The sequence below is a fragment of the Pituophis catenifer genome, unplaced genomic scaffold (genome assembly GCF_029215685.1).
Source record: "Pituophis catenifer annectens isolate HBS135680 unplaced genomic scaffold, rPitCat1.0.hap2 SCAF_4, whole genome shotgun sequence".
Classification (NCBI taxonomy): domain Eukaryota; kingdom Metazoa; phylum Chordata; class Lepidosauria; order Squamata; family Colubridae; genus Pituophis; species Pituophis catenifer.
Genome location: NW_027256884.1, coordinates 112,504,728 through 112,521,321, shown reverse-complemented (window position 1 = coordinate 112,521,321; position 16,594 = coordinate 112,504,728). Strand labels below are relative to the sequence as shown.

The 16,594-nt window shown below is 35.0% G+C and overlaps 1 protein-coding gene across 3 annotated transcripts in view; it reads left to right on the top strand.

The window, feature by feature from the left end:
- CUL5 (cullin 5) overlaps positions 1–15,790 on the top strand; it is a 37,709-nt gene extending 21,919 nt beyond the window's left edge. For 2 of the 3 annotated variants that reach the window (XM_070942868.1, XM_070942867.1), the window contains 9 exons: positions 132–196; positions 875–1,007; positions 2,268–2,399; positions 2,988–3,111; positions 3,325–3,500; positions 3,603–3,764; positions 5,920–6,038; positions 7,917–8,040; positions 11,856–15,790. In XM_070942868.1, coding sequence (XP_070798969.1) covers positions 132–196; positions 875–1,007; positions 2,268–2,399; positions 2,988–3,111; positions 3,325–3,500; positions 3,603–3,764; positions 5,920–6,038; positions 7,917–8,040; positions 11,856–12,050 — 1,230 coding nt within the window. In that variant the 3' untranslated portion in view covers positions 12,051–15,790. Of the gene's footprint in view, positions 1–131; positions 197–874; positions 1,008–2,267; positions 2,400–2,987; positions 3,112–3,324; positions 3,501–3,602; positions 3,765–5,919; positions 6,039–7,916; positions 8,041–9,305; positions 9,378–11,855 lie in introns of those variants that run through there. The other variant, XM_070942869.1, reaches the window with a different exon arrangement.
- Positions 15,791–16,594: the final 804 nt, after the last annotated feature.

Genomic DNA, 16,594 nt, shown 5'->3' with positions numbered 1-16,594 from the left:
TGTGATACAGGAATTATGTTCTTAAGAAGAGTGATTGTTTTAAAATTAACATATTTTTGTTTTTAAGGACATACTTTGGTATGAAAAAAGTAGATTGAATGCCTGTATTGAATGCCTTATTTTTATTTTAGGCATATAAGGCAGTTGTTAATGATGCTACAATATTTAAACTTGAACTACCATTGAAACAGAAGGGGTAAGTAATCTGAATGAGTACTTGACAATAACAGAATTTAATTTTTGTTTATATTTTGAATGGATATTTAGTATTTTCCTTGTTTTCTGTAATGCTTAAATATATTTATTTTTAACCTGGGCAATCTCCAAACTTTGAAAACAAGTGCACAGAAGCATGCACATAATACTAAATCTCAGATACTCAGATATGTATATCTGCATATCTACTCCTAAAACAGCCAAAATCCATAATTGTTCTGACCAATAATCCCATTACTGATAATGTTGGCGATAACCATAAGATTATTTAAAAAGAAATGTTTCTAGACATTTTTGCTTATTCATTTAGAACTAGATTTTGAAGCACATTAAATCGGCAATAGTATAGAAAATGTCTTGACAATTTCTCCAGGATCTTACAATATTTAAGTTTTCATTTCTCATTGAACTGCTTTTCTGTAGCTTTCCATATATATATATTATTTTATATTTTTAAATTATATGTAAAAATTAATATAGTCACTTTGAAATAAAAATAAATAAATTTACACAATGCAAACGTATAAAAATATTGATTGTTTTTACATAAGGCATTTCTCTTTTTTTGTTCATAAAAGAATGAGTTTGTATAATGGCATGAAACCAATATTAGTGATTCTGTATAACTTTTGGCTACTATTTTTCCTTTTTTCCTTAGTGTTGGATTGAAGACACAACCAGAGTCCAAGTGCCCAGAGTTACTTGCAAATTATTGTGATATGTTGTTAAGAAAAACACCACTAAGCAAAAAATTAACCTCTGAAGAAATTGAAGCAAAACTTAAAGAAGTGGTATGTTCTTTTTTTTTTTTTTTGTTTCTAGTTTTTTATTTGAGAGAAATAAATGTGAAGGTTGGGTAATTTCTCCTCAATGTCTTTCTGCCTTTCTGCTCTCAAAACTATCAGAACATTGCTCTATTTCTCTAAATCTGAATTAATAGCAGTGAGAGGTCAGTTACGATTTGAATGCAGTGACATGTTGGTTTAGTCCTTAAAATAGTTGCTGATGAGGGCAAGGTGTTATCCATAATACAGCTAATGGTTATAAATCATTAATAATGCAGTTCTATATTTGAGCACTCAAAGGTTCTACTGAATGTGCGATATTCCCCTAAAAACTAAGTTTAGGATTGTGGTTTCATTTTGGTAGACTTCGCTGGATTTAAATGAAACTTTCAATCTATTAGTTCAGCGGTCTCCAACCTTGGCAACTTTAAGACTTGTGGACGAGTTGAAGTCCACAAGTCTTAAACTTGCCAAGGTTGGAGATCCCTGCATTAGTTGTTGCCAAAGTTTACTTCAAAAGTAAATTTCTAAAGAAGTAATATTTCCTTGTTCTTGATATTGTTGACATTCTGTTATCTCCCTGGAGAGAGAGGAAAAGGGAGAGAGGAAGCCTGCTATATCTAAAATTAAATTTCATTTTAGGATTTTGCACGCTGTAGGTTGGAAAGATGCTTTAGCGAATGGCCATCTTTCAAAATTGTTTTTTAGAGAAACTAATCTCAACATATTATATTTAAAGCTATGCTCTTTTTAAAGTGTGATACAATAAAGTTTGTTATATTTAAATCTGTTTGAAATCAGATCATATGTAGATTTTTAATTAAAGGTGACTATCTAATCATAGTAGGAGTTTGATACCATCAAACTAGTGGAGTTTCAGTATATTAATGTAAATTAATTTGCACCTCAGAACATTTCCTATCACTGATTAGTGATCACAGTCCTTACTGGCAACGAGCAGTCATGTTTCATTTTGGGACTGTTCATATTCAAACATTTTAAGCAGTGGATATTGTATACTTCCTTTTGATCACAAACATATTTTTGCTATTTAAAATATGATAAAAAGGCACTAATATGGATGCATCGGTATAAATAAGGTGATGATATATTTTGTTCCATGGTGATTGAATATGTTGATACATGAGGAATTTTTGAAGGGTGGAGTTAATACAGGAATATATTATTCCTGATAAAATATATTCTGCAATAGGGGTAAATACTAATAGCAATCATAAAAATATGTATAATGCTTTTTAAAAACAGCTATTGGTACTCAAGTATGTACAGAACAAAGATGTTTTTATGAGATACCACAAAGCTCATTTAACAAGGCGTCTTATATTGGATATATCAGCAGACAGCGAAATAGAAGAGAACATGGTTGAATGGCTGCGGGTAAGTTTATCAATTCTGTTGTCTAGTCTTTTCTTTAGAAAGCATAGCTTTTAATTTAAAATCACACATACTGTGAATTATTGAAGCTTAAATTATCTGTGGCCTGGTCTTTAGGTTAATGTTAGCAAGCGGTTTATTCAATTTTTTAAAAATAAAAATTGAACTTAGAACTTTGTATGTTAAGGTCCTAACAATGATTTAACAAAGATTTATATAGACAAAATAGCTCGTTGATCTGGGGTTTGAACCCAGCCTGTGTTGCTTTTCCCCCCTTCCCCCCATGCATGAATGTAGTGAAGAACTGAATAAGTTCTTTTCCAGTTTGGTACATTTGATGTGAGAAATAAATTGTTCTTATGTTATGTTAGTATGTGGATATTGCTAGTTGAAATACCTACTCAGAGCTGTACAAAACCACTCAGGCTTTGTTACGGTTCAAGAGGCGGGTTTGAAGGGGCACTTCACTTGCTTTGCAAAGAGTCTTTGACATGATTTTGCATGGCCCTAATAGTTAAATAAAAAGATCAGTAGTAAGTATTTACTGTATTTAAATCACATAGTTATTGCTTCAATCCTTTCTCTGTGCAGGAAGTAGGTATGCCAGCAGATTATGTAAATAAATTGGCAAGGATGTTTCAAGATATTAAGGTATCTGAAGATCTTAACCAGGCCTTCAAGGAAATGCACAAAAATAATAAACTGGCCCTCCCAGGTACTTTTTATACTTGTTACTTTTTAAAATTCTCAGTGTTATAGAAAGCCAAGATTATTTATATTTATTTATCCTGCTTTTTCACATTAACAAATCCATATTGGATAACTATAGTACAAAATTGTGCATTCAGTTTCTTTGACTCTGTTCCATACATTGGTTGATAGTTTTAGTGTTACTTGGCTGAGCTTTCTGTTCTTGTTTTGTGTACAGCTGATTCTGTGAATATTAAAATTTTAAATGCTGGGGCTTGGTCCAGAAGTTCTGAAAAGGTTTTTGTATCACTGCCAACGGAATTAGAAGACCTTATCCCCGAGGTTGAAGAGTTCTACAAAAAGAACCACAGTGGCAGGAAGCTTCATTGGCATCATTTAATGTCCAATGGAATTGTAAGTATGTCACTTGCTTGCATTTTGTATTTCTATTTGGTTTTGGCACCCTGAAAGTATGAGTGTATTTAAGCTCACTTATTAATTTTTGGTCATTAACAGATAACTTTCAAGAATGAAGTTGGCCAGTATGACTTGGAGGTTACTACGTTTCAATTGGCTGTGCTTTTTGCATGGAATCAAAGACCTCGAGAAAAAATTAGCTTTGAAAATCTTAAATTAGCGACAGAACTTCCAGATGCTGAGCTTAGGAGAACTTTATGGGTAAGTCTTCAGCTCTTCAATCATATTATAATAGCATTATGAGAACATGCATATTAATATGGGAAACAAAGAACAAGTCTTAATAATTTCTACTTTTAAAATAAAATCTACCTTTAAAATATGACTCTTAGGAAGGAAAGATGGAAAGCTCATTATATATATTATTGCATTCTTAACTCAATTTCTAATTTACATTTTTCAAAGAAGCTACTATTTTCCTAGGTTCAGTTTGTTAGTGCACGACTATCATGCTTAGAACTACTGTATTACTTTAAATGGGACCTGACCAGAAAAGCAATATTAATTTCCTTTTATCAGGACTGATTCTGTTATGCAGTCATGTTTAGTCTATAAGAATACTTAGGTTCTTTTTACATGCAATGAAATCAGTTTCCCTCATCTTATACTGTACGTGCACTTTCATTTTTCTACCTGACTGAAGAACTTTATATTTCTGCCTGTTAAATTCCTTCCTCTGCTTGGCTAGATGTTTTTTAATCTTTTCCTCTGTCCTCTAAAGTATTAGCCCTGTTCTCCAGCTTTGCATTGTCTACAAAAATGTTAGCCCAAGGCCCAGAAAAGAACTCTCTAGTATTCTGCTCAAAGCTTCTCTCCAAGCTGAAGTTAATAAACACTCCTGATATGGAATTATTCAGTCGGTCATGTATTCATGTAAAAGTAGTGTCATCTAGCCATTGATCTTCTTCCTAGGACAGGGATCTGCAACCTTAAACACTCAAAGAGCCATTTGGACCTGTTTCCCACAGAAAAAAAAAACACCAGAAGCCACAAAACCCTTCTCATGCCTGACTTATTTCTTGAGCGGCCACAAAACTAGCATATGTAGTTGAATTAAATATTCTGTTTTCTTCTGAATTTTTTTTTCTTGGATTTTCTTGGCCTACCAGGGGTTGAAAAGCTCAATATATTGCGTGCTGGCAGGTGCATTGCACATTGGCAGTTGTGACACATATTTTGAGTGACAGGGAACCACAGCAGAGGGGTGAAAGAGCCACATGCAGCTCCAGAGCCGCAGGTTGCTGACTCCTGTCCTAGGACTAAGAGAGAATGACTTTGTTGAATATCACCCAGTTGGCTTTATAGCTAAAATAGGTCTAGAACTCATGGTCTCTTGCCCGGTGCCTTATCCACTACACCAAACTGGTTCTCAGCCTAAACTAGCATTCTGGTTGCTACTTTCTGGTTGCTTATGTAGACGCAACTGGCAAACTCTTAAAAAGAAAAACCTGAATACGGTGTGTGCTGTTTTATTGCATTAGAGTCTGCCTAAAGTACAAAAGAATGCCAAACCTAATCTAGTATCATATCTTTAAAAGACTGCATGAATAACTTACATAACAATCTTCTTAAACCATATTTAACAAGCTGATAAATATTTGAAACGTCCTACCAGAATGCTTTTAAAGTATCTAGTATCTCAGCATACTCTTTAGATTCTTGGACAGTAGTTTTCCATATATTTTTCACTATATTTTTTCTCTGGATTTACCTGGAATAGAAATGGGATTTTTTGAATAAATAAAATATATGTTCTGCCTTATTTATCATTTCTTTGCACTCTTATTCTTTAAAAAGCAGTTTCATTTGCCTCTGTTGCATTGATTCTGCGTTCAGTTCAGATAATTTTTTCAGAATATTTTTCTTAAAGCGTGGATAAATGAATCTGTTACAAAATAGTTTCCATAAAGTGTTTTTCATTTATATGTGAATAAAATAATATTTTGTCAATTCATTGCAATAATTAAAATATAGATCAAATTATAAGATGCTGTACTTATTCATATTTGCATTGATAGACCAATCTGTAACCATATCAGTTACAGGTTTGCAAAATGTATTACAAGAAGTTACATGTTTGTTATATCTTTTGCTAATATATGCATTTTTATGTTGATATTTTGATAAGTACTCTAAAATGTTTTGCTGATATCAGATTATTATCAGGTTACATTTCAGAATGATCAAATGTAATACATAAGTCTTTTCTTTAACATCTAATTAAAGTAACTAAAATTGCTAGTTTTTGCTTATGAAATTAAAATAATTTTGTCAATGAAGGCATTACAAAATTTGATCTTTATATTTGATCTAAGATCTGATTTTCATAGTCTTTTTTCTCTCTCCTAATTTACAGTCTCTTGTAGCATTTCCAAAGTTGAAACGTCAAGTTTTACTGTATGAACCTCTAGTCAATTCACCCAAAGACTTTACAGAGGGAACTCTCTTCTCAGTGAACCAGGAGTTCAGCTTAATGTAAGAAGTGATAACTGGTTTACTCACAAATGTTTTATAGATATTCAAAGATAACTTTTAATATTGAATGGTTCAACTGCTCTTAAAGTTGAATTTTGAGATAATATCATATTAGAATTAAACTATATTTTTTTACAGTTTGAAATTGTAAGAGTTAAATGTTTTGATATATCTATATTCTGCTTTAGAAATACAAATCTTTTCTTTTCCCTGATCTTTCAACTTGTTAAAACTATTATATTGACTGAAGACTGGAATTTAAATATTCTTTGAATTCTTTTAAATCAAACAAACAGATTTAAATTCTTTACAAGTTTTATTGAAATAAATTACAACTATTTTCATTTATATACCTCTTGCTAATGAAGGATCTTGGCAAAGCCATTTCTTTAGTAAAATGACCAAACATCTATAAAGCAGAACTGTAAAACATATGGCTGTATAGTGTAGGTAACTCCCATCTCCCTTGTTTTTGTCGCTTAAGTATTTCAGTAATGCACTAAGTATTATCCTGTGGATTGCCTTCCCTGGACCATAATCTTCTGCTTCTGAGAAAGCTATTCTTAGCCCGCTAGAATTTTTAAAGTAGTACTGTAGATAAAAATTCTTAGTGATTGCAATTGGTGGAAATTGCAAACTGGCTGTTAAGCAAGTTTGGAATTGAATTGAATTGTGTTCCAGTGACTGCAGGGCTGCTGCAGGGGCCAGAACTTTGAGGAAAAGTTGTAAATCCCTTGGTTCAGTGCCATCATAACTTCAAACAGTCTCTGTATGGATTATTGTTAACATATGAATACCCCAAAAGATGACATACTACGCACACTATAGTTTATATTAGATGGGCATTCATATAGCAGCAGTGGTTTTTTTTTTTAAATGTTTCTAAGGTAGAATAGCAGGACTTCTGAGTTCAATTTGAATTCTGAAATTACATGGGCATAACCATGCAGAATTCTTGGGAACAATTCTTTTTGATACATTTTTACTTTTCAGTATTTCTTCCAGCCAGTTCTGGTATTTTCTGACAGTCTCCTATCCAAGTACTAACCTGGCTTGGCTCTCTTAACTGCCAAATGTAAACCGTAATATAGAGACTGTGCAGAGAATTGATAGGCCAGGTAAATAGGCTCAGTTGTTCCCATGCCACATTTTTTGCTGACATTAAGGATAATGTAGTCATTTGTGCAACCAAAATCATTTGGTTTGAAGGTTGCTCATAAATTGTTGCTTATACAGTCTTGTGGGCCTTGTGCCTAGTTAGAGTTCTCATTAAAGGTGAGATGGCCTGGAATAATATAATTAAAGTACTAAATCCAGCAATTCTCAGCTTGAAGTTTATGTTTGTGATGAACTGTTTTTCAACTTTAGTTCTCTTTCATATATTATATTGAGATTGTGTTGTAACAAAAGTTTTTTTAGGCAATATGCAATATTTGCAATTGAATTACACTGTTAATGAAGAACACAGAGTAATACGAGTAAAGCATTTTGAATATTAAGCATTTGTAATATTGATTATAGTGTTAGAGCACATTATTTTGTTAGTAAATATTAATTTCCTGTTGGCACTCTAATAAGCACACTTATCAGAATGCTTTCAGCCATAATAATACGTATAAATTTTAAAACAGTTAAATCTTTGTGAGCAAAATATTAACAAATCATGAAAAATCCATTAAATATCCAAGTAAATGGAAAAAAACAGAATTGCTTTCCTAAAAATAATTGTATACGGATACAATTTTCAATGTCTATATTCAGTTTCCAGTCTCTGTAGTCCAAGTAGCTATGTCTCTCAAATCTTCAAGAACATCCATTGATTAAAACTAACCTATATATGTTTATTCTTTTTTTGCATTTTCTGTTTGGTTTTTTTAGAAAAAATGCTAAAGTTCAAAAAAGAGGTAAAATAAACCTTATTGGTAGACTGCAGTTAACAACAGAGAGAATGAGAGAAGAAGAGAATGAAGGGATAGTCCAGTTAAGAATATTACGAACCCAGGTATGTTAACTGATTGTAGGTTGTTCTAATTCTGGAACCTAAGAGATATGATATGCAATTACGGTATGCTGTTCAAAAAGTGGTATGTTGATGCTTGACAACTCCCTTCCCCTTCCTTCATATTATGTAAGTAGATGAAAAGTAAAATAGGCTGTGGAGATTCATACATTCAGCTGTCTCACTTTTTCATCAGAAGGGCTTCACAAAGCAGGCAGGTAAAAAATAGTTTTTCTGCTAAGTTGCAAGACACAAACTGAAAACCGGCAACTTCAAGGAAGAGAGTTTGAGTAGATTTCACTATATACAGTGCAGAAAAGAAAGAGTAGCAAGAAATCCAGGTTGATCTTTTAGTACTTCCACTTAAAAGTTCTTAGTTGATAGGTCCAGCAATGAAGATGCCAGGGAGCCATTTTCAAGGTGCATGGCATGCCAAAATTTGCCAAGTTCTAGCAGTGGAACTTCAACATTACTAGGTATATACTACACGGATGACATTATAAAGGTATTACTAACAAGTGCCCATTAATAGAATCTGGCATGGGGGAGATTATAAAGAAGTATAAATTTGTAAATTAGAAAAAACCTAAAATGTAAGTTTCCTGGTTTTGAGGGGTGTTTTTGTATGTCTAGGGGAGGAATACATTGGTTATCAAGTTGATAGTCATCAGCCTGTAACTGACTCTGCAGTGCCATATGGAATTCTAGATCACTTTGTAGGTTAGCAAAGGTTTGCCTTCAGCTGTCCAAATCACAACTCTGAGTGTTCTGCTTCTTTCTGTGATCCTTCTATCCCAGGAGTGTCAAACTCGATTTCATTGAGGGCCGTATCAGGGTTGGGTTTGATCTCGGGGGGCCAGGGTGCATGTGGCCAGCTTAACATCATATGTGTCAGCGCATGTGGTGGCCCGAGCACTGTGTCAGCAAAAACGGGGTCCCAAGCTCTGTTATTTGACTGTGACGGCCTCCTGCAACCCTTTGCCAGTGAAAACGGAGCTCGGGAAGGCTGCATGCGGCCTTCCCGAACTCCTTTTTCACTGGCAGAGGGTTGCAGGAATCTGTCGCAGCTGAAAAATGGAGCTCGGGAGCCCATTTTCACTGGCAGAGGCATGCGAGCCGATCCGTCACTGTTTCCAGGCAGCCCCATGGGCCGCATTCAGGCCACGGGCCTTGAGTTTGACACCCCTGTTCTATGCCATTTTGTCCATATGTTGGACCATAAATAATTCTGTCCCACACTTACAGAGATTAACTAAACCTTCCCTCAGATTTGCACCTTCTAGGTGTGTTGAGATTGCAGCTGCCAGAATTCCCAGACTGCGTGGCTTAGTGAGTGCCAGATTGAAGAAGGATGTAAATGTAGAGGACAAGGAAAATGACCTAGGCCGTGTTGCCTAGTCCAGAGAGTCTACATGTATCTTTAACAAGGTCAATTTCTTACTTTCTACATTGGGATAGCTAGTAAGATCAAACAAAAATTGTCTTCTACATTCGCTCACAAGAATCCAGTGTTATAAGAGCCTTATGTATAACCTTATGTATAACATAAGGTTGCATTTTCAGGTTATGCCCTACCATGTTTCCCCGAAAATAAGACCCTGTCTTATATTTTTTTGAACCCCAAAATAAGCGCTTGGCCTTATTTTCAGGAAGATCTTATTATTTTGGGGCGCATGAAGCAAGACGGGGCTCCTTTTGCCATCTTACCTGATTTCCAGCTCTGTCTCTCTAACCCTAAGCAGAGGAAGTAGTAGGGACCGGCTGCGTATGCTTTTAAATATTTTCAGGGAGGGCTTATTTTCGAGGGAGGGGGCTTATTTTAGCGCATGCGCGCAAAAGCCCGATTGAGCTTATTATCAGATGATGTCTTATTTTCGGGGAAACACGGTATCCATTTAGCTTTTTCCTGCATGATATTGCTAAAAACAATCATAGGCAACCAGGCTGGTGAGTATGTACAGTCAGGTCGAGAAATATTGGGACATCAACACAATTCTAACATCTTTGGCTCTATACACCACCACAATGGAGTTGGAATGAAAGTAACACAATATGCTTTAACTGCAGACTGTCAGCTTTAATTTGAGGGTATGTACATCCAACTCAGGTGAACGGTGTAGGACTTACAGCAGTTTGCATATGTGCCTCCCAATTGTTAAGGGACCAAAGGTAATGGGACAATTGGCTTCTCAGCTGTTCCATGGCCAGGTGTGTGATATTCCCTCATTACCCCAATTACAATGTGCAGATAAAAGGCCCAGAGTTCATTTCAAGTGTGCTATTTGCATTTGGAATCTGTTGCTGTCAACTCTCAAGATGAGATCCAAAGAGCTGTCACTATCAGTGAAGCAAGTCATCATTAGGCTGAAGAAACAAAACAAACCCATCAGAGAGATAGCAAGAACATTAGGCGTGGCCAAAACAACTGTTTGGAACATTCTCAAAAAGAAGGAACGCACCGGTGAGCTCAGCAACACCAAAAGACCCGGGAGACCACGGAAAACAACTGTGGTGGCTGACCGAAGAATTCTTTCCCTGGTGAAGAAAACACCCTTCACAACAGTTGGCCAGATCAAGAACACTCTCCAGGAGGTAGGTGTATGTGTGTCAAAGTCAACAATCAAGAAGACTTCACCAGAGTGAATACAGAGGGTTCACCACAAGATGTAAACCATTGGTGAGCCTCAAAAACAGGAAGGCCAGATTAGAGTTTGCCAAACAACATCTAACAAAGCCTTCATAGTTCTGGAACAAGATCCTATGGACAGATGAGACCAAGATCAACTTGTACCAGAGTGATGGGAAGAGAAGAGTATGGAGAAGGAAAGGAACTGCTCATGTTCCTAAGCATACCACCTCATCAGTGAAGCGTGGTGGTAGTGTCATGGCGTGGGCATGTATGGCTGCCAATGGAACTGGTTCTCTTGTATTTATTGATGATGTGACTGCTAACAAAAACAGCAGGATGAATTCTGAAGTGTTTCGGGCAATATTATCTGCTCACATTCAGCCAAATGCTGCAGAACTCATTGGACGGCGCTTCACAGTGCAGATGGACATTGACCCAAAGCATACTGCAAAAGCAACCAAAGAGTTTTTGAAGGGACAGAAGTGGAATGTTATGCAATGGCCAAGTCAATCACCTGACCTGAATCCCATTGAGCATGCATTTCACTTGCTGAAGACAAAACTGAAGGGAAAATGCCCCAAGAACAAGCAGGAACTGAAGACAGTTGCAGTAGAGGCCTGGCAGAGCATCACCAGGGATGAAACCCAGCGTCTGGTGATGTCTTTGTGTTCCAGACTTCAGGTTGTGATTGACTGCAAAGGATTTGCAACCAAGTATTAAGAAGGGAAAGTTTGATTTATGATTATTATTCTGTCCCATTACCTTTGGTCCCTTAACAAGTGGGAGGCACATATGCAAACTGCTGTAAGTCCTACACCGTTCACCTGAGTTGGATGTACATACCCTCAAATTAAAGCTGACAGTCTGCAGTTAAAGCACATTGTGTTTGTTTCATTCCAACTCCATTGTGATAGTGTATAGAGCCAAAGATGTTAGAATTGTGTCGATGTCCCAATATTTCTGGACCTGACTGTATATAAAGGGGTTCCTTTATCTAAGCTGGTCTGACCTTCCCAGTTACTAAAACAAATTCTTTTAGTTGACAGAAGACTTAACACAGTGACTTAAACAGATGCTTGTGCAATTGTGTATATTGTATCTCTTTCAACTTGTTCGCTAGATTCACTTTGCTTATCTTGGACAAATATATCCAAAGTGCAATTTTCCCTTTTTCTCCCTCTGTTTTTAGGAGGCTATCATCCAAATAATGAAAATGCGGAAGAAAATTACTAATGCTCAACTTCAGACTGAATTAGTAGAGATATTAAAAAATATGTTCTTGCCGCAGAAGAAAATGATAAAAGAGCAAATTGAATGGCTTATAGAACACAAATATATCCGAAGAGATGAATCTGATATCAATACGTTTATATACATGGCATAACCTAAGGATTTACTGGAAAATGTCAAGAAAATGTGCATTGGGAGTGGTTTGGGCAGAAAAAAAATACAAGAAGACTGTGCTGTAAAAGGACTTGACCTGCATTACTTACTCAAATTCCTGCCTTACGTTACCAGAGGACTTTATTTTGTCAGTCAATCTCTCTCTTTTTTTTTTTTCAGTTAGCATGATGGTGTTCCCCTCATCTTGTGCACAATTTTAACAGCATGCTGGTTTTGTGCGGAAACAACATTCACAGAGAGCCCATTGTGAGAATGTTAGGATTTGATTTGCACCTGGAAGAGAACAGAATCTGGGATTTTTATATTACAGAATTTGCACAAAGAAAAAATTTTCAGATATTCATGCACTGAAAAACTTGCTAGTTTTCATTTTCACATAAAAAAGAGAGAAGCAAATAGATTAGATGTAGCACTTCATACTTTGTGTTTTGGAACAACTGTCTAAATGTACTGTCCTCCTTTTGATCTCTCCCATGTATAATATTTGAACAACACACAAATGCATCACATCTATAGATACGTATTTATCTGTTAGCTTAAACAAGTGTTTCAGTATGAAAATTGGATTGGAATACTGGGATACTAGTAATTCTAACAGGATATATTACATATGTCACATAGTTTGCTTCAATCCCCCTCTTTTTTTAAAATATTCACTTTATTCATGGAAAGATGTGTTTGTAGTGTAGTGGGAAAAAATATTAAATGTATTTGTTTATACATTTAATACTGGCATTCACTATTTTAGTATGCTTGCAGAAAAGTAATGCATTAAACATAACCAGTACACAGTTCTCTCAAAATAGTAACATTTTGACAATCCTTATATATACCTTTATTTATTTGAAAATAACTAAACTTATGTTTTTACATGTAATTATACTCTGAAGAAAAAGAGAAAGCGTGGAAGAAGGCATGTCTTTTTGTCCAGTTTGACCAGATAACAGATTGATCAATCACATAGGCTGTACCTATGTGATTCTACCAACAACAGTTGTACCATAGCCCCGTAAATTTAGTGGGCTTGTATGTATCAAGTTATGTAACAAACCCGCCACTAGTTGAAGCCCCTTTTCTCTTTTCCTTTAAAAAAAATCTGCCTCAGATTTAAGTGAAGAAACACATACTAAGGCTGTGAAATATAGTTTAGTCTATAGAGAGCAAAAAGAGACAGAACTTCAGATTAAATTAAATGCTAGTAAAGGGACTCCCAAGCTTTTAGCTTCTCTAAATGATTTCCTACTGTGCCATATTGCTAGCACCTCTTTGCAAAACTACATTAGAAATTTTAGCAATGCATATGAGTTTTCTTACCTTTCGGTTGTTACATTAGACTATGGCTGCTAATTGGTAGAAAAGTAAGATCAAGACAGACCGTAATTGTGGGCCAAATGAATTTAGCAGGCTGTATTTTACATAACAGACAGTGCCAGGAATATAATCCAGTGGAAATGGAAATCGGTTTAAGCTGTAAGGTTTTCTTTTTCTGATTTCTCATCTGTACTCCCTTGTATACAATCTTCCTGAGTAAATTCTTAAAGAGTGCATGATATGTCCACAGGGGAAGGAAAATTCGTCCCCTCCCCCAAATTGGAAACTGATCTTTGAATTCTGCCTCAAAATCTTGCACTGATGCACACATGCAGATTATAACTACCAACTGTAATGAATGTCCCAGGGCTAGGTTGAGAGAACCCTACCATGGTGCAGTGGAGAATTACAGACATTCATGGTTATGAAAAAAAAAAAGCAAGTAAATGAAGACAGGGTGCTGACCTGAAGTTTCATCTTCTGTACTTATGTGCATTTTTTATTACTTGTAGAACAGAGATTAATATTTTTTAAAGTGTTCGCTGCAAACTTAACATAGGATTGTTAAAATTTCAATTTCAAAATGTTGTGAATAAAAGTCAGAAAAAAATTGTATATATTATCCAACATTCAATATATGCTAAAGGAAAGAAAACTAGAATTGATTTACCAAGAAGTCTTTTGTACATGCTACAAGATTTCTAAAACTGCATTTGATTTGGAAATAAAGTTAGAAATGGGTAGAAAAAGACAACAGTTTTTTTTTTTAGAAAGTATGTACATATTTCTAAAATTCTTTGGTAGAGTCCTTTTGACTTAGCTTCCTGTTATTTCGGCTGTGAAAGGAGGAGGCATGCGGCATTGAATATCCAACCAGCCCTAAACCTCGTATTTAATGATGTTCAAATGCTAGCAGTCTTTCAGAATGATTTCATTTCTTAACAGGGCAAGTCTTTTAAAAGTTACATTTTGTGTCTGATTTCTAACTTCCTTTAGGCTTAATGAATAGCTCTTCAGAATTACCTCTCTCTGTGCTTCCTTCTGCCTCTTGGAAACAGAGATAACTGATGCAGTGTAAGAGATTATTTTTTTGAAGGGAAAATTGCTAGACACCCCAGGTATACATGGAATCGTTTTAGGAGCACTCGTGTGCCTGGATGTTGCTAATGGAAGACTTTTCCTTATTTACATTAAAAACATTGAGTACTCATGTCTTACCTTTTATACCCATTTCATTCATAATTTAAGTGGGTTTAAAGCCAGAAAATAGAACAAACAGTACGCTACAAACCTAGTTTCAGTACTTATGCACATTGGAATACATGCCATGTAAAACATGATTCAAAACACACACCAGCAATTTTCTTACAGCTGCAGCAGCATCACATTTAGCATTTCTGCTCGGACACTTTCAACAAGATGCCCTTAAGGCTAACTTTGTTGTGAAGGGAGCTATATAGGGTTTAAAAATATACGCAGAAGTGTGGTGGATACTTTCACATCTAAAAGTAAATTAAATACCGGTAATCAGTCCTTGCAATATGGCACTTTTCAAGCTGATTTTTTTAGCTTTGGAATATTTTTTTTGTTCCCGCCAAAGACCTAGAATAAAGAGGTGCTGCTTCTAGGGGGGGAAATGTTGCCACAAGCATTGCCACTGTGGTTTGTATTAGGTTATATTCTAAATGTGAAAAATATTCTATGAAAAATAATGTGAGTTGCATTTGATTTTAACTATACTTACAAAATGTTTTGTCACAACTAATGAGGTTCGTACTCTACTTTGAAGTCTTCCATTTTTTTCTTAATCCCATTGATGTCTTTGTGTACTATCTATTCATTTATTGTTTTTCTTGGAGCATAGTGTAGTTAAATTTAAGTTGTAGTGGTGGTTCTTTCTCCTTTCCCTGTTTTTTTTTAAAGGTAACATGACCTGAGTAATCATAAACTTTGGATTTTATTTGCATTATGGTATCAGTTGTGGAAGGTACACATATAAAAATACAGAGGGGAGAATTTTGATAGGTTCATGGACAAATTTTGGTATCTTGAGTGCAAAATTATTTTCATGGAACTAGTTGGAATGCTGTGTTTGTAAATTCAAGGTTCTATGTGTGAAATAAAACAGTACTCAAGAGCATTTTTGTTAATAGACTATATGTAGCCTGGAGTGCAGCGCAAACTTGAGTTTCCAAGGTTGTAATATCTATCTACATATGGTAATTTACAGTTTGAATGTATGCCACTACATATGAGATAATGCTGTACAATTTTGACTGGTAGCAGTTTCTTGTATGGCAGTCTGGCTGAACTATTTTGATGTACTGCTTAATTTTTGGATTTTATTTTTTAAGTTGTATAATTTATTTTCATGCAAATAAAATGTAATATAAAATATTCTAAAAACAATATCATGACTTTTTTGTTCTAAGGATTTCTTGCATTTATAATTCTACCCCACATCAGTAACCATATTAACCAAGATCTGAAAATGGCTTCCTCAGCTCTTTCCATGTTTTGTATGATTGGGAACTACTTGATTAATGCTTTAGTAACAATTTTGTTCACATGATATGCTAAACCATGGTTAAGTAAACAACCTAGTTTTCTAGGTTCACACTGAACCATAATTTAAGCAGATGTGATGGATTTGTAAATCAGTTTAGGTTACAATATTGTTACCTAGTTTTTCTTTTACCGGTTCTTGAAAAACAACAACCAACATATAGAATAACTGACTTTACTAGAAATAGGTGGAATATAAAATGTAGATTTTGAATCCCAGAAAGGGGACTATACTCTCATCAGACTTTCTTAAATTGTGCCTTTTCAGATGTGATACAACAGCTCTTTGGGAGAATTCAAGCATCAGCTTCTTCCCAAGCTAAGAGTAAACATAAAATGCAAGATAATTTTAAGGGTATTTTGTAATATGGTGCCCATATTATTACCTGGGTGGACCCCATCTGGGAAATTAATATACTGAAAGAAAATAGTTGCAAATTACTTTTACATTATAGCCAACAACAACAACAAAAAGAGCATGGGTGGATGGTCAGCAAAATTCTATTAAGGATTACCAGAGATAGCAACATATCTATTTTAACCTGGATCAAATAAACCAACTTTATAATCCTTCCCTTTACTTTTAACAATCTTGGTCATTAATCCCTTAAAATAATGTCCTATAATTTGATTTCATTTTTTCTGTTT